At 51.8% G+C, this 15,522-nt stretch overlaps 5 protein-coding genes across 5 annotated transcripts; 3 read left to right on the top strand and 2 right to left on the bottom strand.

Annotated features, from left to right (window-relative positions):
- Positions 1-625: 625 nt before the first annotated feature.
- On the bottom strand, positions 626-4,181 carry BU25DRAFT_491121 (uncharacterized protein). Its single transcript, XM_033711538.1, has 3 exons — positions 4,170-4,181; positions 3,140-4,041; positions 626-3,093 (listed from the first exon to the last, which is right to left on the bottom strand). Exons 2-3 carry the CDS (start codon positions 3,818-3,820, stop codon positions 802-804), a joined length of 2,973 nt encoding a protein of 990 aa, XP_033562175.1. The 5' UTR covers positions 3,821-4,041; positions 4,170-4,181; the 3' UTR covers positions 626-801.
- Positions 4,182-5,139: 958 nt separating this feature from the next.
- Positions 5,140-6,557, bottom strand: BU25DRAFT_367566 (glycosyltransferase family 34 protein). Its single transcript, XM_033703874.1, has 2 exons — positions 5,949-6,557; positions 5,140-5,897 (listed from the first exon to the last, which is right to left on the bottom strand). The coding sequence occupies exons 1-2, from the start codon at positions 6,175-6,177 to the stop codon at positions 5,269-5,271; spliced, it is 858 nt and encodes a 285-aa protein (XP_033562174.1). The 5' UTR covers positions 6,178-6,557; the 3' UTR covers positions 5,140-5,268.
- A 52-nt stretch (positions 6,558-6,609) lies between these two features.
- Positions 6,610-8,202, top strand: BU25DRAFT_448416 (uncharacterized protein). The gene is made up of 3 exons (XM_033709600.1): positions 6,610-6,796; positions 6,847-6,918; positions 6,977-8,202. Exons 1-3 carry the CDS (start codon positions 6,721-6,723, stop codon positions 7,831-7,833), a joined length of 1,005 nt encoding a protein of 334 aa, XP_033562173.1. The 5' UTR covers positions 6,610-6,720; the 3' UTR covers positions 7,834-8,202.
- A 701-nt stretch (positions 8,203-8,903) lies between these two features.
- On the top strand, positions 8,904-10,974 carry BU25DRAFT_458366 (SNF-domain-containing protein; the record flags this gene model as incomplete). Its single annotated transcript, XM_033710198.1, has 2 exons — positions 8,904-10,487; positions 10,534-10,974. 2 exons carry the CDS (start codon positions 8,904-8,906, stop codon positions 10,972-10,974), a joined length of 2,025 nt encoding a protein of 674 aa, XP_033562172.1.
- Positions 10,975-12,156: 1,182 nt separating this feature from the next.
- BU25DRAFT_392512 (copper-transporting P-type ATPase) lies at positions 12,157-15,507 on the top strand (the record flags this gene model as incomplete). Its single annotated transcript, XM_033704659.1, has 1 exon — positions 12,157-15,507. The coding sequence occupies one exon, from the start codon at positions 12,157-12,159 to the stop codon at positions 15,505-15,507; it is 3,351 nt and encodes a 1,116-aa protein (XP_033562171.1).
- Between the last annotated feature and the right edge of the window lie 15 nt (positions 15,508-15,522).

Below are 15,522 nucleotides of genomic sequence, written 5' to 3'. Positions count from 1 at the left end.
CGTTCGCTCCTCCTCCTCCTCACCGCCAGAAGCCCCACCCTGGCAGGGGCGTGTTGCCTAGCGTTGTTTACGCGACAGTAGCGCTGCCTTCTTTCGTGTTAGACCAAAACAATTCAGGGTACATCCGCATCGAGACAGCTGCCTAGGTCAATTTGGCGAGAGACAAACTGCACTTGACGGGACAAGAGCTACTGCAATTACGATTCATGCATCTCATGGCTGCAACGCCCCGCTGGTAGCTTTGTTGAACAACAATCGTGGTAGCTTGTCTGTCAGGGTCCCTCCCGCAAGTCGCTACCATGGTTCGGCGTTCTCTAGTAGTGATGTACAGGTACAGGTACACGGTCAGTCTCTCGTACCCGCAAAGAAGCCTGCAAGAAGGGTTCGGGCTGGTGTCTCTTGATTCGCGATGAAAACGTTTGTGAAATCCAAGAGTTCATCAGTGAGAGCAGTGTACGCTTTCGATGACTTGGAGGATGTCGCTCTATCGAGGGAATCAAAAGATACGCACAGAGTGCCTCCTGGAGGTCAACTGATGTTATTTGGGCGGGGTTCATCATGGATACAATACACGGTTGCGTGCGGCTTTGAAAGTATGCCTCAATCTATTTCATGGATCTATGGTCGCTTGCCTGCGCGTCGCAATGTAAAATCAAGGAAATGAAATATTGGACCATGGCGCACTGCCCTTGGTCTGCTTTGACGGATCAGCTCCAAGGCTGTCACTCTATACACACATCTTCAGTCCCTGCAACCTCACGATCAGACTGAAAAATGTAGACAAAGGAAATCATTGTGAGACTAGTGGAATCGTCTCATCTCAATGTTGTCGGTCTTTGACCGTGCAGGAGCAGCGAAGCTCCTCTCCGATGTGATGGAGTTGACCGGGTTCAAGCTCTGTGGGTGAAGAGCGCCAGAAGACGTGGGAGCACAAGAACTCTCGGAGCTCCTCACAGCTTTCGGGCTGACCAGTCCAGAACGTGGGTCGAGTTTCTCTGTGCCTGTTGGGGTGCTATCATAATTGCCCTCAGGAATATTGGCCATGCCAGTCTCTTCGTCACCGTGACGGCCACGGCTGAAGAACCTGTTCCTGTGAATGCGCTCCCGCGCTCCAAGGCTGCTGTTCGTGCCGACACGTTGGATGCCAGTCGAGTGACCGGTGTCTTGAGACGAGCGCGCTCGCTCCTGAGAGTGTCGTGACGGCGATGTTACCCTCACAACGGTAGCTCTTTGGCGGGCCGCAATGTCACGATCGTCCAACACATCACCGCTAGGATCGTCAATCATGTCCTTCATACCCAGCGAGAAGTCGACACGTTTGCCCATAGCAGCTATTGATTCTCCTCGATGTTGACCGGGTTGACGTAAGATGGAGCCACGGCGGGCAGGCCCACCGCTGCCATTGGCAGCATCATTGGAGCCATCGGTTGCCGCTGGTACAAAGGGCTCGTCTTGACTCTGGTTGTTAAGGTGTCCTCCCGGGTTGTCAGGGTGGCCATTGTGTCCAACACCAGGTGTAGGAGCATTCTGAAGGTTCTGAAGGTATACAGGGAACGATTCCTTCTGACCGGGGTAGCGCATGCGAGGTCCTTCAATACCGCACTCCTGGATGGACATAGTAAGTGCGCAGATGAACTTATTGCGACGTTGCAGACGCAACAGCTCGTTCTGCCAGTTCGACTTGTAGAAGAAGACTACGTTCATCTCGAGCCAATGAACCTCTTGGACTGCCCTCAGCTCGGTCAGAATGTTTGTCTGGTACTCGCGCTTTTCTGACGTGACGAACTCCAGCAATAGCTGACGGAGGCGGTCGATCTGCTCAAGCGTGGTACCAAATTTGATAATGATGGGTACAGCTTCAGCCAGGGCTCCGGAGCGTCGGTGATTGAGAATGAACAGCGTGTTGAGGTAGCTGTTTGGTGCCTGGACAACGTGACCTTGCATCTTCTTGAACTCGGTGTAGAAGAGAGCAATCTCCTTGACAAAGTAGTCATCGCCACGTCCTAGATCACCACTGTTGCCGTAGATTTGTACGCGGTCTCCCACATCATAAGGGTGCTTGATGAATACAAAGATGCACGACTGAAGGAACTCTTGTGCCGTCGCTGAGAACAGCCAAGAAAGAGCCAGAAGTGTCGAGCCAGCAGATGTAAGCACACCAGATGCCGAGGTTGAAATCAGGGAGATGAAGACGATGATCGTAATGACGAGAACGATGAACATGAAAACATCATCAAGTTTGCCGACTACGCTGTCAAGATCCTTGAGCGATGCAGTGATGGACTTGCGCTCACGGCCGATTTCGACGCACACGGCTTCCAATTCTTCCATTGAGATATCACCATTCATGTCTTTGTCGAACATAGAGAAAGCAGCGTCTGCCTCCTCATCACTCTCGAAGGCGTTCTTCAGATCGTCGGCGTGCACCGTCTCAGTCTCGGGTCGTGCGAAGGTTCGGTACAGACGACGAGCAAGGACCTGTCCACCACTATTCGTGCTAAGAAGCTGGATGACCACTTGGCTGGGGTGATTGCTAGACGTGACTTGACGGCCGGTGAAGTCACCAGCAACCTTTCCTGCAATGTCTCCGAATTTGTTGAATCCTTCCTTGATGTTCTTTTGAGCCTCGGTGACCAACTGACCAGGAGTGCGTGCACCAGATGGTCCTTGATCGTAGTGCTCAAATTCAGAGTCCTCCATCGCAATTTTCTGTTTCGAGTATGTGTAGAGCTTGACCAGACTGCCAATTTGAAACTTATTCAGTTCGATCCGGTCCTGGTATGTTCGGAGATGGAAACTGATGGCGATGAGTTGAATGATGATCTTTTCGACAAAATTCAGGACAAATCCGACGAAGAGCGAAACAAGAACCTTGTTCATGGTCTTCTGCCAAGACTGAGTCTGACCATTTTTTGACGGTTGGACGTTATGGTGCGTCATCGTAGGAAGGAAGGAGACTTCAATCGCCAACCACCAGAAGAACAATGTTGCTGGTAGCTCGAGCTGTTTTCCCATATCTCTCCACTTCTTGCTGTTGTTCGTGAAGAGACTGGAGACAAGACCAATAGGCCACGGGAGCATTTTGGCGAGGAGCTGGCTTATGTCAGATGTGCTCATGGGGCTAAGATGGAGAACTTACCCGACCAGCCCAAAGTGTCAACCAGACAATCATAAGCCATATTGAGAACCACACAAGTTTTACGCCGCCGACGTTCGCATTTGGGAAAGCGAGCGCTCCGACAAGAATCGGTATAAGGATAAGAAGGACCAAAGGTGTGATGTATGTGAAGTACCTAACAACCCAACTCGAGTTGTGCACCTTCTTGAAGAACTTCGAGAACTTTGTAGTCGGATTCTCCGGGGGTTTGTACCGAGCTGCCTGTTCGTGTAGAGGGTTCGTCGCCGCGTCGAAGTCGTCGATAGGCTCGTCGCGTCGAGATCGTACTTTTTGCATAGAGCGATTAGTTGACTGCCCTCTTTCAAGCGCTTCTGCGTCGATGATGCCCCGCTCGATCTGGAGTAGCGCGAGATCATCGTCAAGCCTGCTCGCCTGCTCACGTGTCTGGGAAGGTGACTGCATCTGGTGAGGGTATTCATATTGCGTTTCCACTGTCAAATGAGTTCCAGACCGCGGCCGGGTGCCAGTTGCAAGTCTTGGTGGATTTGCATTCGTCGACGTATTCGAATGCTGGTGGCTCAAATCTTCGCCGACATAAGTTCCATCATCGTCTGACGAGCGCTGGTGAGGCGCTGCAGGTGAGACATACGTGTTGCTGGCCATGTTGTACGTTGGCTCAGGCCGCTCGTTTACTGGGGTCATCGTGTTTGCTGGTTTGGAGGTCCAGCGACCTTACAAGACCTTCAGGCAAGCGATCGAATGTCAACGTCTTAGAATCGACGGGTTCTGTAGTTTTCGAACTAGCGATTGGTGACGTCGCGCTTCGAATTTTCGCCGGACGTAGGTTTGGACCTTTGGGCAGCGAGCGACAGCAAAGAAAAATGTTGTAAGTGAATGCAGAAATGAGGATGTTAGGAGAGGGCCTGGAGGAAGTCAGTGGATAGTGGAGAAGATGTGCGGTCCAGACGGGCGACCTCCATACAAAGACTCCTGATCTACGATGTTCATTTCGACAAGACGACGGCTCTTAGAAAACTGGGCCAACACTTACTCGAGGTTGTTGGGGCGGATTTGGTACGAAAACCTCTGCTTGTGCCAATGAACGCCTGATAACACAATTCTTATCCTCTCCGGAACAAATCAAAGTTGCACAAGACACCGTTGAACTCGCCGAGATTCTTGTCGAATACGTCACCGCTGCAGGTCCAAAGACTGGGACGCTAAGACCATGCCTCGCGCTTGATTTGGTCGTATGTGCACAACAATCGCAACGTAGTCAACAAGTTTACGATTCCCTCATTTCTTTCACATGCACAAATCCCAGAATTCCTCCTGGGTTGCCAACGGCGCACCGTTATCGCGGGAAAGCTTTATGTCGATCGTACTAGATACCCCTGCACCTGTTTGCTTCGTGTAGGGGACCTGGATCTCAAGCAGCTCCAGATTTCTCATTAGATCGATCAGATCATGTTGATGAGGGATGAGACTCCCTGTACTACATCTTTCTGTAGCATTGTCCGGGTACCCAAGGTCCCAACAGGCGCGTTCAGTGCAAACACGACCACGACTGCGCCAAATGGCTGCTCTCACGAACAGAGGCGTGGATCGGCATACGACGTGTACTCGCGTTAGGCGACGCCTCGAAGCAGTGAGTGGAGTCAAGCGTAGGCGGACCGCTCAATTACCGATTCCGAACATCTTGCTGTGGATCCTATGTTGTCATTACTCGTATCCAAAAGTTGTAAGTGTCGTCATGCTCGGTCCTCAATGCATTCAGAAGCCGCGGTTCGCATAAGCTCTGAGATGCAATCGCACTGCGAACCATTATTGCGTGGTTCTGTTGCAGAACCCAGATGCAAGCAGGCAATTCCCCCAAATTATAGGATGTAGTCAAGTCATGCCTGCCTCTCCGTTGTCAACAGGTAGATGAGAGACTACAGGTGATTTTACTCTCTCAAACTACAGTCAAAACCACTCCGAAGTCCTCCAGATTTGAACATTCAGGAAGTGAACAATAGCTGCTGCGCCCGGGCATTACTGCAGCATAAGAGCGTGGTTCTTTTCAGGGGTTGTGTGGAAGCTCGAAGTCCACAAACATCAATAGATTGGTATAGACGCCTTCAGCACCGACGCTGCAAACAGCAAACCTTTTACTGGTCGTAGAACTCCTTCCAATCGCCCCAAATAATCTCGTGCTCGTACTTCTTCATAAGCTGGCCGGTAGGATCGTCGCCCTTCACGTGTGCCCAAGCTCCAGCAAAGTGTATAACAAACGTGCCGTGTTCCCACACTTGGTTCGAGTCATCGAAGCATGCAATCTCCTGTGGGAATGCGTTTAGCTTCCACTGAGGCACCTGATGCACAGTCGCAGCCATAACTTTATCATCCTTGAGCAGCTGCACTGTAGCATCTTGCTCGCTCATTTGCTTGTCCTTCTTCTTCGCCTCGTCGTGAATCGCAAAGGAGTCGTGTATCAGCTTGAGTGACATCTCATGACCGCGGAGGAGGAAGGAGCCAGAGTTGAGGCCATTGCAATCATGCGTAGTGAGGTAATCGATCGCATCGGGGTTGGTGACATTCTTGAGTTCCTCCTCGATGATATCGGTGACCTTGATATCTGTGTTGGTGATTAGTGTATCGAAGTCGAGCCACCATATCCAGTCGTATTTGCCGGTCTTGATGAGACGCTCGGCCATGTTATATTTCCAAAAGATAACGGCGCGGTCGGTGTGATATTCATAGTCAACGATAAAGTCGTAGCCGTGGCGACGTGCGTAATCTATAGCCTTTAAATCAGCTACGTTGGAGAATACAATGTAGTTTGACTTACGATCCTTGCTTTTGAGCGCGAGATGATGGTACGAGCGCTCTTCGGTCACGAATGTCATGATTGCGATACGAGGCGTCTTCTTCTCGACGGTTGATTCAGCAGGTACAGGTGACATATTCACAGGGCCTTCCTCATGGGAGGGACCCTGGCTGAGCTGCCATCCGAAGAATGCGAGGAAGACGAGGAGGAACAGGAAGGCCGGTGGGATCTTCAGGGCGCGAACAAGCATCTTGACGGCTGGAGGCCCTCACGATGGAAGTCAAGAGGCAGCACAAGGACAGACCAGTGATACCGTGGTCTCAGCTACATATTTCGCAGCTGGTCGCAATAGAACGCCAAGTAGGTTTCGGTAAAGCGAGGGAGGTCAGCTCCGAGGCGCGTTCCTTGGGTCTTGCAGGACAGACGACCCTGCACTCCAGGATCGAGACCGCGGACCTGGCTCAGCACCCCGCGCGAGAAGAACTGCAGATCTTTTCGGAAGAACATGCAGGATCAGGGTGCACGGCAGCTAAAGAAGAGAACCGAGAGAACACTTGAAACGATCGTCAGGGCAGACGCTTGGTTACGAGACGGCCCGTCGTCAAACGCTCGCAGCTCGTTCCTGCCCAGTGGATCCTGACCCAGAGAGCTCCTGCCCAGCCCCACCACTCCATCCTGAGGTCATTCGCCAACCACCTCACAAGGCTGAACAACACCAATGCATGCGCCAGTTACCGTCGCGACAACAACATTATCGTGGTCGTAGACCCAGACTTGCAAATTTATCACGAGCATGTCCGACTCCACACGACGTCGCGGAGGTGGGGGAGTTGCACAAAGAGGTCTATTTGTGGACGGCGTCTGGCACTGTAAGGACAGTACATAGTACCGCTTACCCTATGCGACTGACGATCGCCAGGCGATTGCACTCCTCGACAGCCAGCGAACCATTTTGAAGTAAAGAAACAAGGCCCCAATCAGGGCAAATGGTGTAAGCTTCCAAACGCTACGAGTGCCTCCAGGGTACCGTGAGAATTGATACTTGCTAGTTCGCACATGTCAGAAGCAGCAGAACGACAAGTCTCGGTGCAAGTTCTTCCTATGGGACGGCGATGCTCACCCACGTGAGGCAGCCGCTCTTGCAAACAACACTCGTACCGAGCCGTCACATACAACCCCCAAAACACTGTCCAAGCGCCCAGTATCTCCACCACCCTACACAATTGAATCAGGGCGTGGTGAAACGAGTCGAAAACGAGGTCGAGCTACCAGCATCGACTTGGACGATGAGTACGGCTTCGAAGCCACCGACGAGGCATTCAAAAATGAGCTAGACCATGTTATGACTGCAGTCGAAACACCAAGAAAGGCAGCCAGAACAGGCGAGTTGGCGACACCTTCGACAAAACGCACGCTGCCTTGGAATCAGATTGCGGCCAACGCCAATGGATTACAGACACCGCAGACAACTCGTACTGTACAAGCGGACCCTTTCTCCTCGAGACTGAGCAGATCGCTACTCACTCCTTCTCGCCCAACTGACGCAGCGCATTGGACTGCAACGCCCTCTTCGTCGCCTTATGAGACGCCTACACCTAGTCGCTTCAAGGATGTGGGACAGGATGACCTCGTCCGTGATGTCTTTGCCTTATTGCACGACGCCAACATCAAGCTTAGTATAACGACAGAGAACGACCTTCACACTCTACTATCGAAGCATACAAAGGCTGCTGAAGCCCTTAAACGAGGACGCGACGTGACAAGATCCACCATCAAAGCTAGGGACGCAAAGATCACCGAACTCAGCTACCGCATCAGTACACTCGAAGCGGAACTAGAAGCAGCGGAAGCCACGGTCAAGCATCTACAATGGGAAGTTCAGAATAAAGCGCATACGAATCCTTGAGAACGCCGTCGCTTGAAGAAATTGCTTTCCCGCCCTTGCAAGGCTAGCTGTTCGACAGGCGCCAATTCATAACCTGGATCCAACTCATCCAGACCCTTGCCTGGCTTTCAGGAAAGTCAAGACGAGAAAAGCTCACATCCACTGGCCCACTCTCACGCTGCAAAGCCAATCTCGATGCTAATCCTGGAGGATTGCTTTCTGTGGTACGATGCGCGAACGCCATAAAACTCTTCTTCAGGAGGTAGCTGTGATTCTTCCCATGATTTGGTCGGTTCTGACAACCCGAAACTCCTCGAAAGCACGCAATGAAGCCTTGTAAGCACGAAATGCGAAAATCAGATAGCACCTCCCTCCTCATGGCTAACAGGCATGACGAAGGTTGAGACCACGACGCGACCAGGGCGGCGGAGGCCAAGATATGCCCAGGCTCGTCAAGTCGGAAATCGGCAGGTTCACTTGTTGGTGATTCGCCGGAAACGCTTTTGGCACGCCACACCTGACGTGCGCCGAACCTCCGCCCGTGTCCTGTTATGTACATCGTGCAGCGGAAACTTGGCAACAAACTGCACGCCATTTGCGAGGTCTGTGTTGTACCGTTGCGGTAGCTTGGAGGATATTCAATACTTTGAGGCAATAGCTACTGTGATGGAGACAAAGCTACAACGTGCAGGAGGAACTTGCGGTTGCTATAATTGTTCAGATCTTTGTAGCAGTCCATTGCATACTCCTCAACCCTCTGCAAATCAACCCATGTCTGGAGGATTCGCGCTGTGAACATTTGCAGGTGGATCATCGGCCCTGTCGAAAACACGGAACATCATGGTCGCATTGTGTCTACATTTCGCCTAGTCTACCTGAGAGAGAGGCCCTCAGCGTCCAGTGGTGTGAATGCCCACACCGTGTGGGCATGGGATGAACGTACCCAGGATCCCTGCATTGACTACCGTTCTTGGCGATTCTGACCCGACAAACAAGATACAAAATGTAGCCTTTGCTTACGTAGTTTGTTCATCCATTTGATCTCTTTTACTCCATCCTCTGTCCTCCAACACGGACTGCCTCCAGACAGCATGGATTTCCTACGAAAGATCGGTGGCTATCTTGCGCCTCCACCGCCGAAGTCTGACGACGGGCGTGACCAATGGCCCTCACGCACAGCCTTCCTTCTTGCCGCCATGGGCGGCTGCGCTGGACAAGGAAATCTTCTTCGATACCCCTCAGTCGTTTACAACAACTACGGACTTCAATGGTTCATTCCATACCTACTCTCCGTATTCCTCATTGCCATTCCCGCTCTAATCCTGGAGGTCTCTATAGGCCAGGCTTACCGCGGAGGCACTGTCATAGCCTTCAACAACATGAATGGACGACTGAAGGGAGTTGGCATGGGTTCAGTCATTGTATCCTTCATAGTGGTTCAATACTTTACCGTCAACCTGGCATGGATCATGAGTTACTTCCGCCACAGCTTTACAAGTCCCTTGCCATGGCAAAATCGGATCGACAACTTCTACTGGAACGATGTTCTTCGCATTGGCAATATTACCGAAGGAGGTTTGACCGAGGACGGCAATAGCGTGGCATCATACGTCGGCTACCCCAACGTTTCTCTTATCGGCGAAACCGTTGGCTGGAGTATCTTCGTCTGGTTTTTGATCTGGATCTCCATTTTCCGTGGAGTCGGCATGACCGGCAGAGTCGTTTACTTCACGATGGGCCTGCCTATCGTAACAACCATCATCTTCGTTGGACGCTCATTATCGCTTCCGAACGCCAGTGAAGGCGTCAAACTGCTATGGACCAACTTCAGAGGCGACCAGCTCGCGTCTGGTACCGTATGGCAGACAGCCGTTGGACAAGTCTTCTTCTCTACTGGTATCGGTTTTGGCTACTTTACGAGCTACGCGAGCTACAACCAGAAGCACGCGAACGCTGTGATGGACGCGATCCTCATATGTGGCAGTAACGTCCTCTTTGAGAACTTCGCCGCATTCGCCATCTTCGGAATCATTGGCTACCTCCAGAGATGGCCCCAGGATGGTGTCAGACTCGGAGCATTTGTCGTGGGCTTCTTGACTTTGCCAGAAGCCGTACTACAGATGCCAGGAGCTAACTTTTGGGCAGCCTTGCTCTTCTTCACGCTCATCGTATTGGGTTTCTCCTCCGCATTCGTCATGCTAGATGTAGTAGTAACCTTGATCTGCGATTCGGGTATGGTGAAGGCCTCCCGCCCGGTTGTTGTCACCGTACTTACTGTGGTCTCGTTTCTGATGTGCCTGCCGTACTGTACTGAGTTCGGCTACTACCTTCTTGACGGTGTTGATCGATGGATCAACAACATCGCCCTCATTTTCGTGGTCTGGACTGAGGTTACGAGCGCCACAACAGTGTACCGCTGGCGTGACATCGTCGGTCAGACTGGTATCGTAGCTTTTAGTTTGTACAACTTTGGGTTCTTTGGTGGTCAATTCTTCGGCGTCGTCCTAGCGCATGGCATCAACAATCCTGGAGCTGGCGCCGGAGCAGGTATTGGGTTCTACGTGGTATTTGCTGTTGTCTCTGCCATCATTGCACGAACACCAGACACCGCTGCACCATCGTTCTGGAACAGCAATGTCATCTTGCGCAAGTTCTGGTTCCTGGCATTCTACTCTGTAAGTTTATCACAGCGCCATGGAAAATCTGTACTAACTTTGAGAGGGCAACCAACTTCGACGCGATCTCAATGTCATCGTCGGACAAGGGAAGAACTGGAAGATCCCTGCTTTCCTGCCATTCCTGCTTCGCTACATCTCCGGACCAGTTCTCGCCATGATCTTCAGCTTCGCATATCCAGAGTTCCATACTCTGCGCTATGATCCTATGTACATCACAGGCTTCATTTTGGCGAACTTGACGATGGTGGTCATCATTCTCGGTTTCACCGTTCCAAGGTACTATGATGCCTTCATTCCGTACGAGCGCCGCAGCGAAGGGACTGAGCCTACAGTCGCAATGGAGACGAAAGGAGAGATTGCTGGTGCTCCAGTCAGTGACATCGTCAAGACTGAGGGCGGAGAGACTCCAGCATATGCATCGTCACAAGAGTACTTGGATAAGGAGGTTGCGCATGACAAAGACACAGCGCCGGCGTCAAGGTGAGATGTCGGTGATCTGGCTGCAGTTTTCTTCTTTTTCAGGTCGGGCAGGTGGCTGCCTCTTTTCCTTCTTTATGGTGTGATTCGTCTCTCGAGAAGCAACCTACCGAAATCCAGTACCTCCATGGTTTCTCTGTTGAAGCGGAACTGTGCTATGCCCTCAGGCGATTTTTTCGTCCACACCCCAGAGCAGCCTCCTTCATGGCCTATTGAGAAACTTTCTATACCGACAGATCAAATGATTACACAAACTCACGAATACATTTATAGGTCACTCGTAACTTTCAATATGTCGAGCGCCTCTAGGCTAAGCAATCTCAAAAGCGAGAAGCGACTCGACCCATCGTCCGACTCATCAACCGCGCATCTGACAAACATCCCTTCAAGGATCGTCAATTTGGGCTCATTGGAAGCCACAGCATTTAGGTTCGTTCGTCATTGCTAAACCTAACTTTGGAACACTCTCATTGGGCGAACTGTGAAGTTGCGCGCATTGTGCGAAGGCTGGACCTACGAAACATCAGGATGCGCGACATGTGCGAGAGGCGACTCATAGTTTGACAAAGAGTAGGTCACGCGTAAGTACTGCTAGAACTTTTCTTCTCAGATCTCTCAACTCTCCAGATATCATGATTATCGTCAACATCAGTTAATTTTTCAAAGTTCTGTTGCACCTTCTTCTGTGTCTGGTTCCACGATAGTACCTACCCCAATCACCTAGCGCAGTCACAAGCCAGGAAGCTCCAAGGCGACAACAGTACACATCGAATCACACTACGATTATCTGAAGACCACGTCACCAAAGAGCCCGACTACCAGAACACGAGATCCGTGGCGAGCGGTCGTCACCAAAACCTGCCTTATTGCTAACCTACACTGTCCATTATGCGTTGAGGCTATTCGCGACTGCTTGAGCGCGCTCCAACCTGCGCCTGAAGATATCGACGTCTCGATCGTCGCGCACTCGGTCGTTGTTCGCCACAGTACCTTCCTATCGATTGAGGAGACTGCCGGCTGGCTCGACGCTGCCGGGTTCGAGGTGCACAGCATTTTCCAGGACGACTAGGCAGTTCACGAATCACCGAACAACAGTAAACCCGACAACTACGCCCGGAGTTGGTCAACAAGGTTGGAGCGTGCAGTATCGCGGTGGGCCACACTGCAACCGGTCGAAGAGGAGGAGAATATGCGCAAGAAGACAGTCCATCTGGAACGATGCGAGCAGTGCAGGGTCGAGCAAGATGGCATTTGCCTGACTTCGAATCAAGGCTTTGCATCAGATCATAAGGCGACGCCTAATATTGCGACTTCTCTGGAGATCAGCCTGGAGAACGCGCTCTCTGCCCATTCCAAACACTCCATTCGACAGTCTCTTTGCAGTACTGAACCGACCAGCCCTCGCGCCATATACAGAGCGACCTTGGCCTTGTCAGGCATGACATGTAGCTCATGTGTCAGCGGTATGACCCACGCCCTGAAACAGCTGTCCGTGGTGCATACGGTCAACGTCAACCTGCTTACGAACAGCGGTGTGGTTGTGTTTGAGGGGAAGGACAACATCGAAGAAGTTACAAGCACGATCGAAGACTGCGGGTTTGAAGCCAGTGTTGAGAAGCTTGAGGAGGTCTCAGCCGCCGCCCCGGAACCTAAACCTGCAAAGCAGGAACCGTCAAACAGATGGCGAGCCATCTATGCGATCGGTGGGATGACGTGTGGCTCTTGTGTTGGTCATGTCACTAATACATTGAAGCCACACTCCTGGGTTCACCAGGTGGATGTCAATCTTCTCGGCAACAGCGCCACGGTCATCTTCGAAGGTAAAGAGCATCTAGCGAGTATCATGGAGAACATCGAAGATGCTGGCTACACGGCTACACTTGAAAGCGTCAGCGCGTCAGACACCGTAGCCGAAGATACTCCCATCCGGGCTGTATCGGTTCAGATTGATGGGATGTTCTGTGATCACTGTCCTGGTAACATCATAGGAAACATCAGAGACAGGTTCGCAGGAAGCGTCTCTATCAAAGAGCCACCGTTGTCGTTGGCGTCGCCGATTTTGCACATCGAATACCTTCCGAACCCCCTAAGCTTCACCATCAGGCAAATCTTCGACACGATCATAGGCACTAACCCGGCTTTCAAGCCATCGGTCTACCATCCACCTACAATCGAGGAACGAGCCAAGACCATGCATATGGCAGAGCGAAGGCGGACATTACGCCACTTGATCGTCTGCCTTTTGGTTGCCATCCCAACGTTCATACTTGGAATTGTCTTCATGAGCTTGGTACCAGTCAACAATCATGTCCGTCAATACATCATGGAACCTATGGTTGGCAATGCCACCCGACTCGGCTGGGCGCTCTTCATTCTTTCCATTCCGATCTACGTCTACTCAGCCAAGTCATTTCATATCCGCGCCTTCAAAGAAATGAGAGCAATGTGGCGACCAGGCAGTCGGACTCCCATATGGCAACGATTTACGCACTTTGGGAGCATGAACATGCTCATGTCGCTCGGCACAACGATAGCTTTCTTCGCTTCTATCGTGGAGCTAGCTTTGGCAGCGACGAAAAGATCATCCGGTTCTATGGACAACTCCTACTTCGATGCTGTGGTTTTTCTGACCATGTTCCTACTTATTGGGCGCTTCCTAGAGGCTCTCAGCAAGGCCAAGGCCGGAGATGCCGTAATCTCGTTGGGTGCATTAAGACCAGATGAGGCCGTCTTGGTCGATCCAACTACTGGCGATGTGAGGGTATCAACAGACCTCCTCGAAGTTGGTGACGTGGTTCGTGTCCACCAGGGCACCTCCCCACCATTCGACGGGATCATCCTAGACGGCAGCTCCAGCTTTGACGAGTCAAGTCTTACTGGCGAGTCACATCTCGTCAGAAAAGATGTTGGCGACTACATATATTCGGGCACTGTCAACAAAGCAGCTCCGGTCAGAATGAAGGTCACCACAGTCTCAGGCACTTCGATGCTAGACCAGATCGTCAACGCCGTCCGAGAAGGACAGACTCGTCGCGCTCCCGTCGAGAGGGTAGCTGATACTATCACCACTCATTTCGTGCCATTTGTCATCCTAGTTGCCATAGTGACTTGGACCATCTGGCTCATCCTTGGTACAACGGGCGCGATACCAAAAGATTGGAGAGACGAAGAGGCTGGAGGCTGGGCTCTCTGGTCATTGAGGTTTGCCATTGCTGTCTTCGTCATTGCATGTCCTTGTGGGATCGGACTCGCAGCCCCAACTGCGCTTTTCGTCGGTGGCGGATTGGCAGCAAAACATGGCATACTTGTAAGAGGTGGCGGTGAAGCGTTTCAGGAAGCCAGCTCGCTCGACTGCATCGTATTCGACAAGACGGGCACCCTGACTCAGGGCGGCAGTCCTGCAGTTACCGATCACAGATTTGTCAATGGGCAGGATGAATCGCTCACTCTCAGTGTTGTCAAAGTTCTGGAAGAGAACAGTGGTCATTCTATTGCTCAAGCACTAGTAACCTTTTGCAATAAGGGCGTTCTCAGCACACCGAACATGGTCTCCGTGGACGAGATCCCTGGGAAAGGGCTGAAAGGGACACTCAATGTCGACGAAAACAGTTTGGCCGCCATCATTGGCAACGAAGGCCTCATGGCCGACCACGATGTCCCGATATCTCCAGATACGATGACCACTTTAGATTCTTGGAAAGCTCGTGGAGAGTCTGTAGCGTTGGCGGCAATAATGTCAGCCTCCACGCAGAATACATGGCAGCTTGCTAGTGTGTTCTCCATCTCTGATCCACTTCGACCAGAGGCAACCGGTGTCATCAGTGCTCTGAAGCAGCGAGGCATTGATGTGTGGATGCTCTCAGGCGACAACCCTACCACAGCGAATGCCGTTGGAGCTCAAGTTGGAATTCCTGCTACCAACATCATCGCAGGTGTGCTCCCAGACGAGAAGGCCAAGAAGATTGAATACCTACAGCAGACACTCACAAAGTCACGAAAGTCGAGGCTGTTTCGCCTGCCGTCCCTATTTTGCAAGGAGGGAAAGGAGAAACGTGCCACCATCGCAATGGTAGGAGATGGCATCAATGACGCACCCGCACTCAGCACTGCAGATCTCAGCATCGCCATTGGAAGTGGTTCAGACATTGCGCTCTTGTCGTCCTCATTCATCCTCATCAACAGCCAGCTCACCACGATCCTCACTCTTCTCGACCTCTCACGCGTCGTGTTTCGGAGGGTCTACTTCAACTTCGGCTGGGCTACTGTATACAATCTCGTTGCTATGCCGATTGCTGCTGGTGTCTTATATCCTATCACCACGGGAGGGAAAAGGGATGGTCATGGTATGCAGAGCGGTGGGAAGCATGTCAGATTGGACCCTGTATGGGCATCGTTGGCCATGGCACTTAGCAGTTTGAGCGTGGTGTGTAGCAGTCTTGCTTTGCAGAGTCGGATTCCTTGGTTTGGCTTCAAGGCTAGGAAAGAGGAGGAGATGGTAGGCAACAAAGATGAAGGGGATGACGCCACACAGATTGTGTGATTAGTCGCACTTATC

Source organism: Macroventuria anomochaeta (genome assembly GCF_010093625.1).
Source record: "Macroventuria anomochaeta strain CBS 525.71 unplaced genomic scaffold BU25scaffold_15, whole genome shotgun sequence".
Classification (NCBI taxonomy): domain Eukaryota; kingdom Fungi; phylum Ascomycota; class Dothideomycetes; order Pleosporales; family Didymellaceae; genus Macroventuria; species Macroventuria anomochaeta.
The sequence above is the reverse complement of the archived record's forward strand: the minus strand, read 5'-3'. Positions and strand labels throughout refer to the sequence as shown.

Bases quoted from the DNA above. Each gene is read 5' to 3' on its own strand.
- BU25DRAFT_491121 (XM_033711538.1), bottom strand. From the start codon at position 3,820: ATGACCCCAGTAAACGAGCGGCCTGAGCCAACGTACAACATGGCCAGC. The intron at 3,094-3,139 runs GTAAGTTCTCCA...GACATAAGCCAG, and splicing joins TGACACTTTGGGCTGGTCGG to CTCCTCGCCAAAATGCTCCC.
- BU25DRAFT_367566 (XM_033703874.1), bottom strand. From the start codon at position 6,177: ATGCTTGTTCGCGCCCTGAAGATCCCACCGGCCTTCCTGTTCCTCCTC. The intron at 5,898-5,948 runs GTAAGTCAAACT...TAAAGGCTATAG, and splicing joins CGCGCTCAAAAGCAAGGATC to ATTACGCACGTCGCCACGGC.
- BU25DRAFT_448416 (XM_033709600.1), top strand. From the start codon at position 6,721: ATGTCCGACTCCACACGACGTCGCGGAGGTGGGGGAGTTGCACAAAGA. The intron at 6,797-6,846 runs GTAAGGACAGTA...GACGATCGCCAG, and splicing joins TGTGGACGGCGTCTGGCACT to GCGATTGCACTCCTCGACAG. The intron at 6,919-6,976 runs GTAAGCTTCCAA...GATACTTGCTAG, and splicing joins CCCCAATCAGGGCAAATGGT to TTCGCACATGTCAGAAGCAG.